At 33.5% G+C, this 15442-nt stretch overlaps 1 protein-coding gene across 5 annotated transcripts; it reads left to right on the forward strand.

Moving 5' to 3' along the window:
- The first annotated feature begins 9724 nt into the window (after positions 1-9724).
- LOC144569954 (protein NEOXANTHIN-DEFICIENT 1-like) lies at positions 9725-15172 on the forward strand. Of its 5 annotated transcripts, none has more exons than XM_078320401.1 (9): positions 10564-10680; positions 10929-11089; positions 11464-11515; positions 11730-11820; positions 11910-11948; positions 12047-12215; positions 12725-12788; positions 12931-12987; positions 14038-14444. In XM_078320401.1, exons 6-9 carry the CDS (start codon positions 12110-12112, stop codon positions 14147-14149), a joined length of 339 nt encoding a protein of 112 aa, XP_078176527.1. In that variant the 5' UTR covers positions 10564-10680; positions 10929-11089; positions 11464-11515; positions 11730-11820; positions 11910-11948; positions 12047-12109; the 3' UTR covers positions 14150-14444. The 5 variants fall into 5 exon arrangements, 4 of the variants coding, with proteins under 4 accessions (XP_078176526.1, XP_078176527.1, XP_078176528.1 ...); XM_078320402.1 differs by having other exon boundaries at positions 11766-11820; XM_078320400.1 differs by adding an exon at positions 9725-10198 and having other exon boundaries at positions 10929-11820.
- The last annotated feature ends 270 nt before the right edge of the window (positions 15173-15442 follow it).

The raw sequence follows: 15442 nt of genomic DNA on the forward strand, positions 1-15442 counted from the left end.
ACACATGCTTGAGAGAATTTACTTATATAAAACCATAATTACCATACATATTAATTAAATAACAGTAAGAACTCAGGGATTAATTTAGTCACTGACGTGAGAAGAAAAATTTAATAAAATTAGGGGAATGCCCACCTGAAGGAGTACCCTTAGTTCTTATCTCAGAATCCCTTGTATCACTAACAGTATGCATGGTAATGGTACGAGACTTCTTCAGTGCTGGCTCATTTGTAATTTCGTTTGCACTTGAAGGTGGGATCGTCTCCATCTCTTGATCAGGTGGGTTCATCCTCATCTGGGTTTGCAGAGGGGGCACTGGGTTAAGGTTCTCGTATCTGGATTCTTCAAAAACCCATGGCAAAGGTGGTGGTGAAGGCGGCAAATCGTCAAAAAGTTCATTTCCTGGTGATGACGTGGCCATCTCAGGTTTCACCATCAAGGGTGGGGCCCGCATGTCATTCCCCCGAAGTCGGATTCAAGGGTTCCAACTTACAAAGAGGTGTTTCTGATTCTGAGTGGTAGAACTTGGATTCTCCTTTTCGTTTCCTTTTTCTTTTTCTTTTTTTTTTCGTTTTGTTTTTACTGTGACTTCACTTCCTAGTTTCTCTGAGGGGAGCTTGGTGCGAACTGCGAAGAGAGAAGGGATTTTGGGGAATTGTGAAGGGTTTTGGTGTAAATATTTTAATAGAGCACTTTTGCCTTCATACAGCGTAACGTGCGTATGGTTCGTGCACTGCATGCATGCATGAAGCTAAAACCGCTCTGTTAAAACCTTTAACCAGGTTTTGGTCGGTAACTTGACAAAGATAGAGAACGGTCGGAGCAGGAAAACAAACACCGAACCGAACCCATATCCGCTAAGGTAATAGAATAATTCTGTCTAGATCAGGACCGTCCGATCAGAATCCGGATCAATCCGGCCCGAGATGGAATGTATGGGATCCCTTTAATATTCGTTCGGATTCTGATTGGACGGTCTCGATCTAAACAAAAATATTTTGTTACCTTAGGTGATTCGAGTTGCTCCCGGGATTAATCTGTCAACTTTGCAATAGCGAGAGAATTCATATCTGCTGCTGCTGCTACGAAGGCTCTCTCAATTGGGCCTTGAGCCTGGCCCAGATTACAGAATTTTGCAATAGCGAGACATTTCTCATTTTTCAGGGGTAATTTAATTTTATTATGATATAGGCCTGTATATTACAGAATTTTGCCACAAAATTACAGAAAGGATAATTTATTAATATTGCACTCTTTCAAGTACTAGGAAGGTAACAATTATCTTTCATATACATAATATGCAGATAATATAAATCATTCTATAATATTAAATTTCAATTTAAAATTTATTTCTTGATATTGTTAAATTTATTAAAATTAAATGGACCAAGACCAACCCACTTTTCAATTCCCAATATCATTTTCCACCCAAACACTGAATTTTTCAATATACCAACCAGCTGAATAATTCAGCTGAGGTGATATATATAAAACAATATTTGATGCAATTAGTATGAGTTTAATTTTATTATTTTTTAATGCTATAAAATAAAAGTTTGGTATATACACAGCAAAGAAGTAGGATGTTGATGGTCAAGTAGGGGTGGAAGTGGATAATGCTAATATTAAATTTGTATCTGTTTTTAAATGAGCAGATATGAATACGAATAGTAAAAGATGTTAAAATTTAAAATCAAAGACTGATATAGATAGAGCAGATTATTTAATTATACCGATTTGAAGATGAATACAAAATGAATATTTGTCGGATAATTGAGTTTGAATCATATGAACTTTAATAAAAAAAAATAAGAAAAGCATATTTATGCAAATGTTAATACCTCGGTTTATTTTAAAAAATTCAGACAATTTTGAAAACAAATTTATGGAAATATTAATATTCGTTCTCTGTAATCAGAAAATAAAAAAGAAAAGAAAAAGAAAATAGAGATATCCATGACCATAAGAATGGAGAGAATAGAAGAAATAAACAAGATTGAAGCCTGAAGGCCGTGACTTAAAATTGAAAAACAAATGAGCCTCCGTACTTAATGGAAATTTTATTTATTCTTATCCAATTTTGAATTATTCGAGATATTTAAAAATTATCGGGATCCGTTAACCGAATTTTGATCGAATCTAAGACGGATTCAAACAATTCATACTGACAAAGTCTCTCCATTTTTATAAGTAACAACAATTACATACTCTTTAATTTGGTTATATCAAATTCAATGAATAAAGACATTTTTTTTTCATACAAATTTACCAACCATATAAGCGTTATTTGTTATTATGATAAGGCCACAATGTTTATATAATTTTTCTGTAATCGCTTGATTAAAGTATTTTTATTTGTAGTTATGAACTTTGATAGTTTACTAATATATGTTCTACAAGAAACCATTCTGACAAAAAATAATAATCATAAAAAGTGCATAACAGAGAACGGAAACTCTGTGACAATGTTGTGCTCAAGAAAAAAAAAATGAAATGTTAATTAAAAGGAATGTTAAAGATGTGAGATCACCTAAAAGTTGTTATTTTGACAATTTTAACAAAGTTTTTTTTTTTTAATTTAAATCAAATTACAAGTAAACTTACATTATATGTATGCAGAATGTTATTGGACAAATAGATAATCTAATGAAAACTTCAAATTACTCTTTGAGTTTAATGTATGTTATTAGACATATAACATAAATATTGTTTGATTATGTATTAAGGATCATTATATTAACACTAAAACTTTAGATCACATAATATATTATTTTATCAAATTATCATCTTTCATATACATAATGTATTGTTAAAATAAATTAGAAAACATAAGAATCAAAACTCAGCATAACCAAAATGGAGTTTCGAATCATTGGTATCAGTGAGCTCTCTTGCAATAAGCAACAATAATTTGACTCTTAACTTTGCTAGTCTTTTAAAAAAAAATCACGAAACCTATAATTCATGTTTTATTAGTAGGCTCACTTTTATTATAATTTTATTTAACTAAAGTTATCTAATAATTCAAAATGCATTTTTAATTTCATTGGTTATCTTTATTTTCATTTATTTAATTTTTTTAATATTAAATTTTATGTAGACAGTAAATGAAGATTCCAAATCAAAAATAGTAGAGGTGTTTGTGTGTGAGTAGTAATATCAATGACACAAACTAAGACTATCTATTTCTGTCTTTCTTTTCTTAAATGTCGTCGGCAAGTAAAGCACCTAAATTATCTTCCTCTTGAGTTGCACATTCTCTATCTCATATTTTATACATTATTTTGTAATTGAAAAACTAAACTATCAATAAAAAAATAATTTGAGATATCATGCAAAATCAAGATGTTATGGATAAATTTCAGTTTGACCCAATCAAATTTGACTTGATGGGTTGCTTTCAAGTTAGCATGTCTTGACATGATAGATTTGATTTTAAGAGAATTTTAATTGAATAATATTAGTTTTCTCAAATATCTTATAATTAAGGGTACAATAATAAATTATTAGACTTTTGCATTATTAATCTTTAGCTAAGAAAAGAATATATGAACTTCTTAAATATATACGGTATGTTTCTCACAATTTGTTGGTTTTCACCCACCGGTTCACACAAAATGAATGTGAGCATGCATTTGATGATTTTCAATTATTAGGTCACACTATTTTTCATCATCTATGCTCTAAACACTTTTATGAATGTCGTGAGGTGAAAGATGCATGAAAAATGGACTAGTACGGTAGAAGGACGTTGAAATATGTTCATTATAAATTAATAATAGTAAACAAAATAAAAAATAATGCGTGATAAGGAGACATCGGTATCAATAAAATATTTCTTTTTATGTTCACAATGATAGTAGAGGAATGTGGTTATGTGGTTGAGATTTATAAATCATTAAATTGTATAGTTCACAATTTCGAATGCACTTATCAAATTTGACAATATAATTCTAATGACTTTTCAATCCCTAAAATCTGACCAACATTCAAAATTTATTTTACTCAATCACATAATCAAACCAATCATATAATTCCATATCATTTTCAATCACAAGCATTAATTAATGTTATGAGCTTATTACGCCGTTATACTATGTATAATGATATGCAGTGGCAAGTGACATTTTGATTTATTTCTTATAAGTAATTTATTTTACTCAATAAATGGCCGTATTTTGTTCTAAAATCTGTAGTTGGGGGAATTTTATGTATACCCCCACAAAAACTTCAAATAACGTATTTCCTCTTAATTTAAAATTCATAATATCATATTTATCCTTTTAAAATTTACTAATTTTATTGTGTCTTTTCTGTTAGAACTCATTTTAAATTTATAAAGTACCTATTTTATTCTTTATGTTGGGGGAATTTTATGTATACCCCACAAAAACTTCAAACAACGCATTTTCTCTTAATTTAAAATTCATAATATCATATTTATCCTTTTAAAATTTACTAATTTTATTGTGTCTTTTATGTTAGAACTCATTTTAAATTTATAAAGTACCTATTTTATTCTTTATTAAAAGTATGTAGTTTGTTTTTAAAAAAATGTCATCCTTCTAGTTGGTCAATTCCCTAGAGCAAACAGTTCATTTCTATACCTTTGATACATATACGGTGACATTTAGGTATACGTTTGTGTATGTGTCAGAATAGAGATATAAATCATTTGCTCTCGGAAACTGACCAATTAGAAGATGACCATTTTTCTTAAACATGCTAAATAATTTTATTTATATAAACGGTAAATATGGTACTTTATAAATTTAAAATGGCTTTTAAAGGCAATAAAATGAATAAATTTGTGAGTTTTTAAATTTCAGAAGATTAAATGTGATAATATGAATTTTAGAGGGAAAAATACCAGATCTCTTGTGTTTATCATTTTTAAATACTCAAATTACAGAGTTACCGGCGTTTTGGAGAAAAAAAAAATCCAAAGTTACTAGGAGCACAGGATTTTGGTTGTCACATTCAAGTTCAAGTATTATTAATTCATAATCATCATCCTTATTCTGAGAAATCTCCATTTGCTCATCGCCAGTTGGGCCTGTGTCAGTTATTACACTTACAAGTGGGTTCATGCCGACATCTGTCTGGCAAGCCTTTATTAATTGGTCAGGTGTCTCGTGCACTGTTCGAGGGCTTTGTGTCACAGGATTTAGGTTATTGTCACATTCAGGTTCAAGTATTATTAATTCAGAAACTTGTGGCATAGTTTGAGAAGGGATAACATGCCCATGCATGCTCTGCTGAGCTACACTTCTAGTTGGATTGGAATTGTAATTCTGACATGCCTGATTTGATACCTGTTGGGGCCTTGACCTCTTGGCATGCGTAGGATAATTAAATGACATAGTTTGAGAAGGGGTAGCATGCATGCTAGTGCCATGTGAACTAATCGAATCGGGATTATCATTCTGAGTTGTCTGATTTGGCACCAAATTGACATATAATTCAATGATGCGCCAGTTCATTCCCGATACTGCCATTTCATAAATCAGACGCCATGCTTTATCATCATTGATTGCGAGTAAAGTAAAGAAGAATAACCCAGTTGATACTCCATTATACCTAGCCTGAATATTTAATGAAAACAGTTCCTTGGATAGTTTTAGCACCTTAAAAATCTCATCTGTTACATCTCTATGTGTGGTATTTTCGGTACCCAAAAATGTACCCATTGGAGGAATACTGTAAGTGGCTCCCATATTATTAACATACACACTTACAGGGATAATATTTTTGTAACAACCTGCAATTCCCCAAGAAAAAAATATATATATATTAATGGACCTTTTGTAAGCATGATATGTTTCAGAGAATAATTTTTTACCACAATTACCATACAAACTAATTAAAAAAAAAAAAAAGCTCAATTTTGTCTGAATGAGTTTCTTTGGTTAAAAACTTAAAATTTTTATTTTGTTACACATGCTTGAGAGAATTTACTTATATAAAACCATAATTGCCCACCCGAAGGAGTACCCTTAGTTCTTATCTCAGAATCCCTTGTATCACTAACAGGAGGCATGGAAATGGTACGAGACTTCTTCAGTACGAGACTTCTTCAGTGGTGGCTCATTTGTAATTTCGTTTGCACTTGAAGGTGGGATCGTCTCCATCTCTTGATTAGGTGGGTTCATCCTCATCTGGGTTTGCAGAGGGGGCACTGGGTTAAGGTTCTCGTATCCGGATTCTTCCAAAACCCATGGCAAAGGTGGTGGTGAAGGCGGTAAATCGTCAAAAAGTTCATTTCCTGGTGATGCCGTGGCCATCTCAGGTTTCACCATCAATGGTGGGGCCCGCATGTCATTCCCCCGAGGATTCAAGGGCTTCAACTTAGAAGGAGGTGGTGCTGAGTGGTGGAACTGGGATTCTCCTTTTCGTTTCCTTTTTCTTTTTTTCTTTTTGTTTTTACTGTGACTTCACTTTCTAACACCCTGAGGGGAGAGGGGGGTTTCCGATGGGCATCGGACACAAATAGGGTTCGATGAGGGGTTTAAACCGTCGGATCTGCTTTAAGATTCGTGTGTACGGATTTTAAAGCAGACGCGAAATTGCGAGTGCGAATCTTAAAGCAGATCCGACGGTTTAAACCCCTCATCGAACCCTATTTGGTCCGATGCCCATCGGACACCCCCCTCACTCCACTCTGAGGGGAGCTTGGTGCGAACTTGCGAAGAGAGAAGGGGTTTTGGGGTAAAGATTTTAACAGAGCACTTTGCCTTCATACAGCGTAGCGCGCATATGATTCGTGCACTGCATGCACGCATGAAGCCAAAACCATTCTGTTAAAAGAGAAAAAGAGAGTGGTCGGAGCAGGAAATCAAACGCCGAATCGAACCGTTATCCTCTGATGTAACAGAATAATTCTGGCTAGATCTTGACCGTCCGATCAGAATCCAGGCCAATTTGGCCCGAGGCGGAATGCACGGGGTTCCTTTAATATTCGTTCGGATTCTGATTGGACGGTCCGGATCTATGAAAAAATATTTTGTTACCTTAGGTGGTACGAGTTGATCCGAACCGCGGGACCCGGGATTAATCTGTCAACTTTGCACTAGCGAGACAATTCATATGTGCTGCTACGAAGGCTTTCTCAATTGGGCCCATAAAACAAGCTTCTGTGAACTTGAGCCTGGCCCAGATTACAGAATTTTGCAATAGCGAGACATTTCTCATTTTGCAGGGGTAATTATCAGGGGTACACAAAAAGCTCACGACTCGAAACTCAGTTCGGAATCAATTTGGATTCAAGTCGCTAATAACTCAAGTTGAAACTGACTCGAGTCAAAACTGACTCGAGTTTACTAACTCAGTTGATTTATGAGTCGAATCCAAGTTACCTCCAACTCGGTTCGGAATCAACTCGGTTGGACTCACATCAAACTCTAATCCATATATTCTGAATTTTTATATCCCAAGCCTTATACTTATTTTCCACAATATACTGTATTGCCGCTTGAAACTAAAAAAAATTATCGCTTCTCAAACAACTAAATCTTATCTGTTTGGTATTTTTAATTATGTATTATTTTGGTATTTTCATAATTTTTAGTTTATGTATTGGCTATTGTCTCATTATAGTAGTCATTATAGTAGTCTTTGATAAACTATGTAATAATTTTTTATTATAATTAAATTAGATTGTCTCACTATGTACTACATTATGAGTCACGAGTAAACTCTCCTCGACTCGAGTTGCTCGCGAGTTGATTCCAAATTGGAGTTTCTGACTCGGAACTAAATTAGCAACTCGGACTCAACTCAGCTCATGAGTTTGCGAGTTGAATCCAAATTGTCCTCAACTTGGCTCATGAGCAGCCCTAGTAATTATGATATTGACCTATAATATTACAGAATTTTGCAACAAAATTACAGAAAGGATAATTTATCAAAATTACAGAAAGGATAATTTATTAATATTGCACTTTTTCAAGTACTAGGAAGGTAACAATTATCTTTCATATACATGATATGAAATAATGAAAATAATATAGATCCGGTCTATAATATTAAATTTCAATTTACAATTTTATTTCTTAAAATTGTTAAATTTATTAAAATAAGAAATTGGTTAGACATTTCCTTCTTATATTAAACAGATTCAATTTGCGTGCCGGGTAAAACTCAAATTTCTCCAAAACGGGAGCGTTTTGGTTTATTCTTTTTTGAATTATGGTATTTAAAAAAATTTCGGTATAATGATAGTATGCATATGTTAAATTTTATCTTAGTATATGTTGAATTTGATAATTTATCCATTAGTTCGAAAATAGTCATGGCACAATTCTGTATGAAACCCAAACATTTACTATACAAAATTTTGGATAGGATTAATAATAAAATAATAATATAATAATTATTGAATGTGTATGTCAAGATATTTTTTTATCTGAGCTGATCTGACCTGACCTGACGAGTCATAGGTCAACTTAATCCTACTTGTTTTATATAGATTTTTATTGATATATATCTGGTCGATCGTTAATATATGTGATGACAAAATATCCGATGGATAGCTCCAAACGTGTTGCTCTCTACGGTCAATGACACCCCAAATAATGAAGTCGTCCATGAAATGAATGCTTCTTATTATTCCCTCCGAACCAAGTAACACAGGTAGGTAGCACGCGCGTCTAGATAAGTCTCACCTGTGAGTTTATATGAGAAGGCCAGCTCTGATGTATATAATTATTCTTTAATTAATACTCCACATAATATTGATTATGAATTAAAAAAAAAGTCCATAGAAGTAGAATCCGACTGCATAATATAATTTAATTTGTATTTTTCATAAATTTAAGAAGAGTTCGAATTTGTATTTTGAAAATGAATTATGCTTAATTATGTTAAATTTGCTTATCCTTTTTTTATTATTTATAATTATATTTATGCGGTAAATTTAACGAATTATGTTTTATTGTTGGATTTTTGTTTATTTGTAATTTGTAATTATTACCTATTAGTTATGCTATAACATACTATAAAATCTTCTGATTAACGATCGTTTCCATTGAATTAAAATTTCAATTTGTTTTTTCAGGGAGAGATTGAACCAACGATTTTGATATATCTGATTAAAAAAGCACTTAGGTGCGTTTTAATGTCTAATATTAATTAGAGAAAATTTCTAGTGTACTCTTGAAAACTTTTAAATAGCAATTTCTCTATCAAAATATCTTAATATCCAATATACACATAAAAATTAACTTTTTTTATATTCCATTTTGAATTATATCTCAGTTTTTAAAATATAACTGAGATATAAATGTTGAATAATAAAAGACACAAAAAGTTCAGCCAACCTATATTTTAAAATTATAATAATAGGTCCTAGTATCTGATTTTTTTTTGTTCTCTTATTCTCTTTAATTCTATTTATGAAATAGAGTATCGCATATTCGAAAAAAAAAAGCACAGAATTGACCAAAACTCAGAAAAAAAATAGATTAAAAAATTAGACTAATTTAAAACCAAATAGACACTACATTGGATCAAAAATAAGCACGTTGAATAATTATATACTATGAAAGTTTAATGGGGTGTTACGTCAGCAATGAACAGTAACACCCCTCTTCTCTATCGTCTGATGAAGGATGTGCGTATGTACTTATTTTCACCTTACGTCATCTCACGTAATTAGGAAAAAAAAATCATTTGTTGCTTCTCATGAATTCGCCTCTTTTGCCAGGCGTCCATCACTCGTCCTCAACGCTTGCCACGTCTTAACCCCTTCCGCTACGTGTTCTTCGCTGCGAGCTCCCCCGCTCTTTCTATTTGCTCCGTTGGAGAGCAAATTCAATCAGTTGTGTAAGGTGTCGTCTCCTCCTCCTCCCACGCTTGCCATCTGTTCTTTCCCTGCTACGTGTTGCTCATTGCAGTCTCTCGGAGTTCTCTCCTGTCTTTTGTCCTGCGGGGCTTCTTGGTTGGGGGGCTGGGGGCGTCGCTTCTGATTTGCCCTCTCCTCTTGCTCCCACTTCTTACCCTATCCGAAATTTGAAGACGAGAAAGTTATAGCGCAGGAAATACAAAAGACAAATCGCAACCTGTATTGCGATTGGCGACGCATCCTCCAAACGAAAAGGGCCATATTGTTCACTATTATTGAGGTACTTCTTAGTGGAACCAGCTGGGAATAGCTCCGTGGTGTGGGACCCTCGCCTGTTCACTACACGCTCTTTCCGAGGTAATTCACGCATGGGAACTTCTCCAGCTTCGTCATGCAGCTCAACACATTTAAGTGTTTGATGTAATGCCTCAATGAAATTCAATTTTTTTTCCTCTGTTGGATTCAGTTTTGCCTTTGCTGTTAAAATGATGTCAGCGATAATAACAAGGATTTGTCGGTCCCGCAATTAAATTTTACATATTTCTAATGGATATGCCAAAGATTTTTTGCTGTATTAATATATTGTTTGAATGATCGGATTGAACAAATCAGTAGTACCATGCTGTCAATCTATTTGCAAAATTGCCCTTCGTTTTGTCTTCACTTCATTGCGGAAGTTGCGTTTTTGTTTACTGACTTATCTACGGTTCGATATTATACAGGAACATAATTATAAGATGGCTTTGAGAAAGTACAGCAAGGCTCTGCGTTATTTAGATGTTTGCTTGGAAAAAGGAGATATTTAGATGTTTGCTTGGAAAAAGAAGAAGTAAATGAAGGCGAGTCTTTACTTTTGTATACCTTATTTTATGATCAATTATGTATGGGATTAATTGTGTTCTGAAACTACAAAAGTGAATAAGAAAATTCTAACTCCAAATTATTGAAAAAATTATAAAAGTGAATAAGGACAAGTAATGTTGTTATCTCTGATGTAGTCAGTTTGAAAAGTGAATATTTGCAATAATATTGAGTGGTGAAATATTGGCAACAATTTTCTTCTAACATTTTTTTTTTGCTGCTTCAGTTGCCTTCACAGTTAGAGTGAGAGCTGCCAGGTGAAAATGCAGGCTCAGAAGAAGGAAAGTTTTTAATTATGGTACTCTGGTAAGCTTAATTATAATCCATGTTGACCAGATCTTTGATGAGTTGAGTCAGATCTTCTTGGGTTGCAAGGTTAAACCGAAGGTTAGTACAACCAGTACTATATTGTTGAAGCTTTAAGATAAATAAATAAATTATTTTTCCACGTATGCAGCTCATAATTTCTCTATTTCATTGAACTTAACTGCAAAATTGTTGTCGTTTATTGAAATGATGGTATGACCAGATATAATCAAATTTTTATTGCAAGATAGGTGATAATAACAACTAAAAAAATGAAAGAAAACAAATGTTACATGCCAGTATGTTATTTACAAGGACAAACAGGTGAACTCGATAAAAAAAGTAGTAGCAACAAATGCCTACCAAAACTTTTGTGAGCACATAACAAGTCAACGATTCAATTTTCTGTTTCGTTCTCTCCTCCGCTGCTAATCTCTTCGCTAATCTCTTCCAAGTTTCAAGAGATCGACGGCTTCCACTTTTCTGGGTCTCCACTTTCGTCAGCTGGTAAGATCTTTTGAAGTTTACTATATCTTCTCCAATCATTCCATCATTTGTCAGCAAAATCTATAGTTCGCTCAATTTTCTTCCCTCCTAATTCCATTACTTATTTGTGTTATTTGCTAATTTTCCACACAACCTCATGCGCGTACTTTCCCCATACAATTTACATTATTTCTTGCATGAATCAGAGTTTTTCCGTCAAATCATATTTGTACAGATAAGCAATTGTGTTTCCTTTGACCATATCCAATAGATGGGCAGCCTGAGTTCTGGTGAACAGTGACGAGGCTTGCCATCACGGACGAAAGGTATAAAAAGAACCTTCAAATAGTGCGTTCATTTCAATTTTTGTTATAATTATATTTGTGTCTCATGTAAACATTACCTTTTCTTGTAGGAAATAGGGCTTCCGAGCCATACTGCCACATTTTTGAAGGTACTTATAACTTTTATTTATCATTATTTTTGAACTTATTATTTTAATTGAGCTTTTTGGTTCATAACTTTTAACAAATATCATATTTCATGAGACAGAAAATTTTAGCAGCGACTGAGAAATCATCTAATAGAAGTCAAAGCTTTATCAACGAGATTGCCATGAATTCAAATTTTGGCAATCAAATGGAGCATGGCGAGATCGAACTCTCAGAGGCTAAAAAATCTTCTGAAATGCCATTGTGCAATATCAGTCTACCATTTTCTGGTAATTCTCATTGAATTGGCCTTCCATAAATCATTTTCAAATTAGATTTTAGCTTATATGTTGTGTGTAACTCTTGGGGACTTGTAGTATTATCTTATGGTCCATATGAACTTATCTTGTAGTGAGGTGAGAGGCCCTGAGTTACTTATTGTAGTTGTGTTTTTTTCCTTCAAGATTCCTTTAGGGTCATTTTTGTTTCTCCAGTTGGGTTTAGTAGAGTTTAACACTTTTTCTTTCTTTCATTTTTTCTGGTTAAAAGGTACTTATTGAAAAAAAAAGCCTGTTGAGTAGGTATCCTATAACTGTATTAATTCATTAAAAAGAGCCGTTAGCAACTTTATTTTTCTTATTCTTTTATGTTATGATCTTTCTTCAATTCAACCTAACTGAACTTATTATATTCTGTTGGCAAAGTTTATCTTTTCCTCTTGAGGACCTATGCGTATAAGGACTGATAATACTTAGATTTCCATTTATGACTGCTTAATTTGTTATTTATTTTTGGGCAGTATTAAAATCAGAAAACAGTGACAAGGGGATGCCTAAGATCAGAATGTCACTTCCTAGCTTCAGGTAAGATAACACGACTTCATATCTCTCTCTCTCTTTGAAACTCAAACGACACACACACACACTACTCAGTCTCACAGAGAGTTACAGAATGCAAAATGCAACCTCATTATCTGAGGTTAAATTATAAATCTTGGAATTGCAGTGGGCGAACAGAAGACTATCCCCACCTTCTCAAGTACTCATGTGATATAGAATGCAGGTATATTTTTATTTCTGAGCCAAATAACCTTTGTTGAAAACTTGAAATTGATATTAGTCAACTGTTGGAATTTATTGATTCCAGACTGATATATCTAGGTCTTCGATTCTTGACTCTGGTCATGACCCACCTACCCTTAATCCCGACCTGTATCAGTGGAAATAATACATATTAGTTGAATAGAATATAGTAGAAAAGCCTACCTAGCAAGGACACATTTTGAAAAAGAGTTACGCACCAAAACTAACAATATCAACTATAATTATAAAATTAGAAATTTTTTAGCATATGAGGGTCAGGTTGGTTTGACCCATGACCCATGACCCATCTGTTCTGGACCCCACCTGAATTTGACCGACATGAAGCATCAAAACGGCTGCTATGATAACTGCTACCCTGACATCACCTTCTTAGCTTCATATGTTTTATACAACTCATGCTTGAATAATTAAGCTCTCCGGCCCAAAACTGTAACATCTAACCTAACGGATGACAAAAATGTTGGGTGTAATATCATTTTTTTTAAGCTTGCTAGGAGTTCCCACACACTCATCTTCAGTAAAAAGGAATATTAGATTTGAATCTATTTTTACTGGGAAACTATTAGTTTCCTGTGAGGCCAAGTTCAGTTTTGTTGCAATTGCGGGGTATCTGCAGTCAAACCTGCAAAAGTATTAGTTCAATAGTGGAGAAAGAGCCTCAGAAAAGTTCTGGTAATAGAGCGTATGTAAATTCAGATCAATTATCTGAGGCGGCGGCACAAATGAGAAGCATTTCGGTACTGTTGTAGAAGCCCATATTAGCCTTGAAGTTTAGTTTTTTGAAAATTTGGGTTGGAGCTCCAAAATCGTAGTTCCAATGTCGAGAAAGAATGAAGTTAGTAGGTTTTCTATGATTTAGCGGTCTTAATTTTTTGGTAGACCTGGTGTCATAATTTTGTTGAGTATGGGTTCTTTTTTGTCGACGTTTGCTTTGATTTAATATTTCATTTATACTAGATTTGAGCAAATAATCTCTACTAAATCATTAATAGTACTTTCATTTATGTAGTACATCTCCAATGAGGCTAATATGCTTCAATTTGATGGGGCAAAAAATTCTCCAACAACAATTAGAAGATTATGTATGTTTTAAAGCAATTGACAGAAGAACAACTAACTAGGACAAGAACTGCATGCTCAAGTCTTCCTTCGAGATAAATCGAGACGATGTGATGAGGAATGACTCGGGTTAGGATATATAACTGGATTCGTTTTGTCTGTTCAATAAATTTGCTTCCCAAAATCTATAATATCACAAAATTGAAAGCATATTGTTCCATTTTTGGGTACTTACGACTGATTTTCTTAATCTGGAAAGGCCAGTTTCCTTTTATGTTTTGTGAAACTGTACAACATTCTTCATTTGTAATCTTACTAGAATGATACACATCAATGGGAAATTTGTTACCCACCAAAGTGTACTGTTTGAAAATAACCTATAGTTAACAGGGTATCAAGTATGTGCATAATCTCAGATTAAGCCTTTATTCCTAAATGGTACTGTAAATTCAACACAACAAATACATGTTTTGTTTCCCAAATGAAGTACTTATTTCAACCCAGGAAGACCTAATTGCAAAATAAATACATAAGATGGTAAGACATTCTGACACGATTTGATAGCACCATAATTAGACCCAACACATATGAAACCTGGTATGATAATGCCCGAAGCAAGAGAAAGGAGAGAGAGGTAGTACAATTGGCTAGGAAAAATGTCCTAGAGTTGTTATACCCAAAGGTCGAGAGTTGAATTCCCCCTCACGAACCTTGGTAGCTACTACCAAGTTTCAAAAAAAAGATAATGCCCGAAGCAAAAAGGTGAATTCTTACCATGTCCATCTCAGTCACTTTGGGATTTGAGCTGGCGCATGGGTCAGTATTATTGCGCATTGAGATTTGTTTCAAGTTAAAAAGAACGATCCAGATCCACTAATTGTAAAAGATTATCTTTCCAGGTAATGCCCTGGATGTGAATTCTTCTAATGGTCTAGGGATAGAGCCATAGAGGGAAACCGAACTGATGAGGAGAGCGGCAACATCAAATAGTCATGGAAATAATGAATTTGTATATTTATATTCACTGAGCGATCAATATAATGTTAGATGCAATGATATTTATATGTAATTAAATATTCACATACAATGTTAGATGCAATGATATTTTTTTAATAGTTAAATATTCACGCGCCACCATATAGAAGAAAAAAAAACGTCTCTCTATGTACCATATAAGAAGAAATAATCTCCCATATACGCCAATTTACATAAAAGATAAGTTGCGGCGGAGCCGCAACAATGATGCCTCTAGTTAGTATTAAATCAAAATAAAAAAATTCAAATTTAGAGATAAGGACTTGCCTATCCCAATTTGCATATGAATCCGCCAATGCTTATAGCAACGCTGAGTCTTC

This window comes from Carex rostrata, chromosome 2 (genome assembly GCF_964058835.1).
Source record: "Carex rostrata chromosome 2, lpCarRost1.2, whole genome shotgun sequence".
In the NCBI taxonomy this organism is placed as follows: Eukaryota; Viridiplantae; Streptophyta; class Magnoliopsida; order Poales; family Cyperaceae; genus Carex; species Carex rostrata.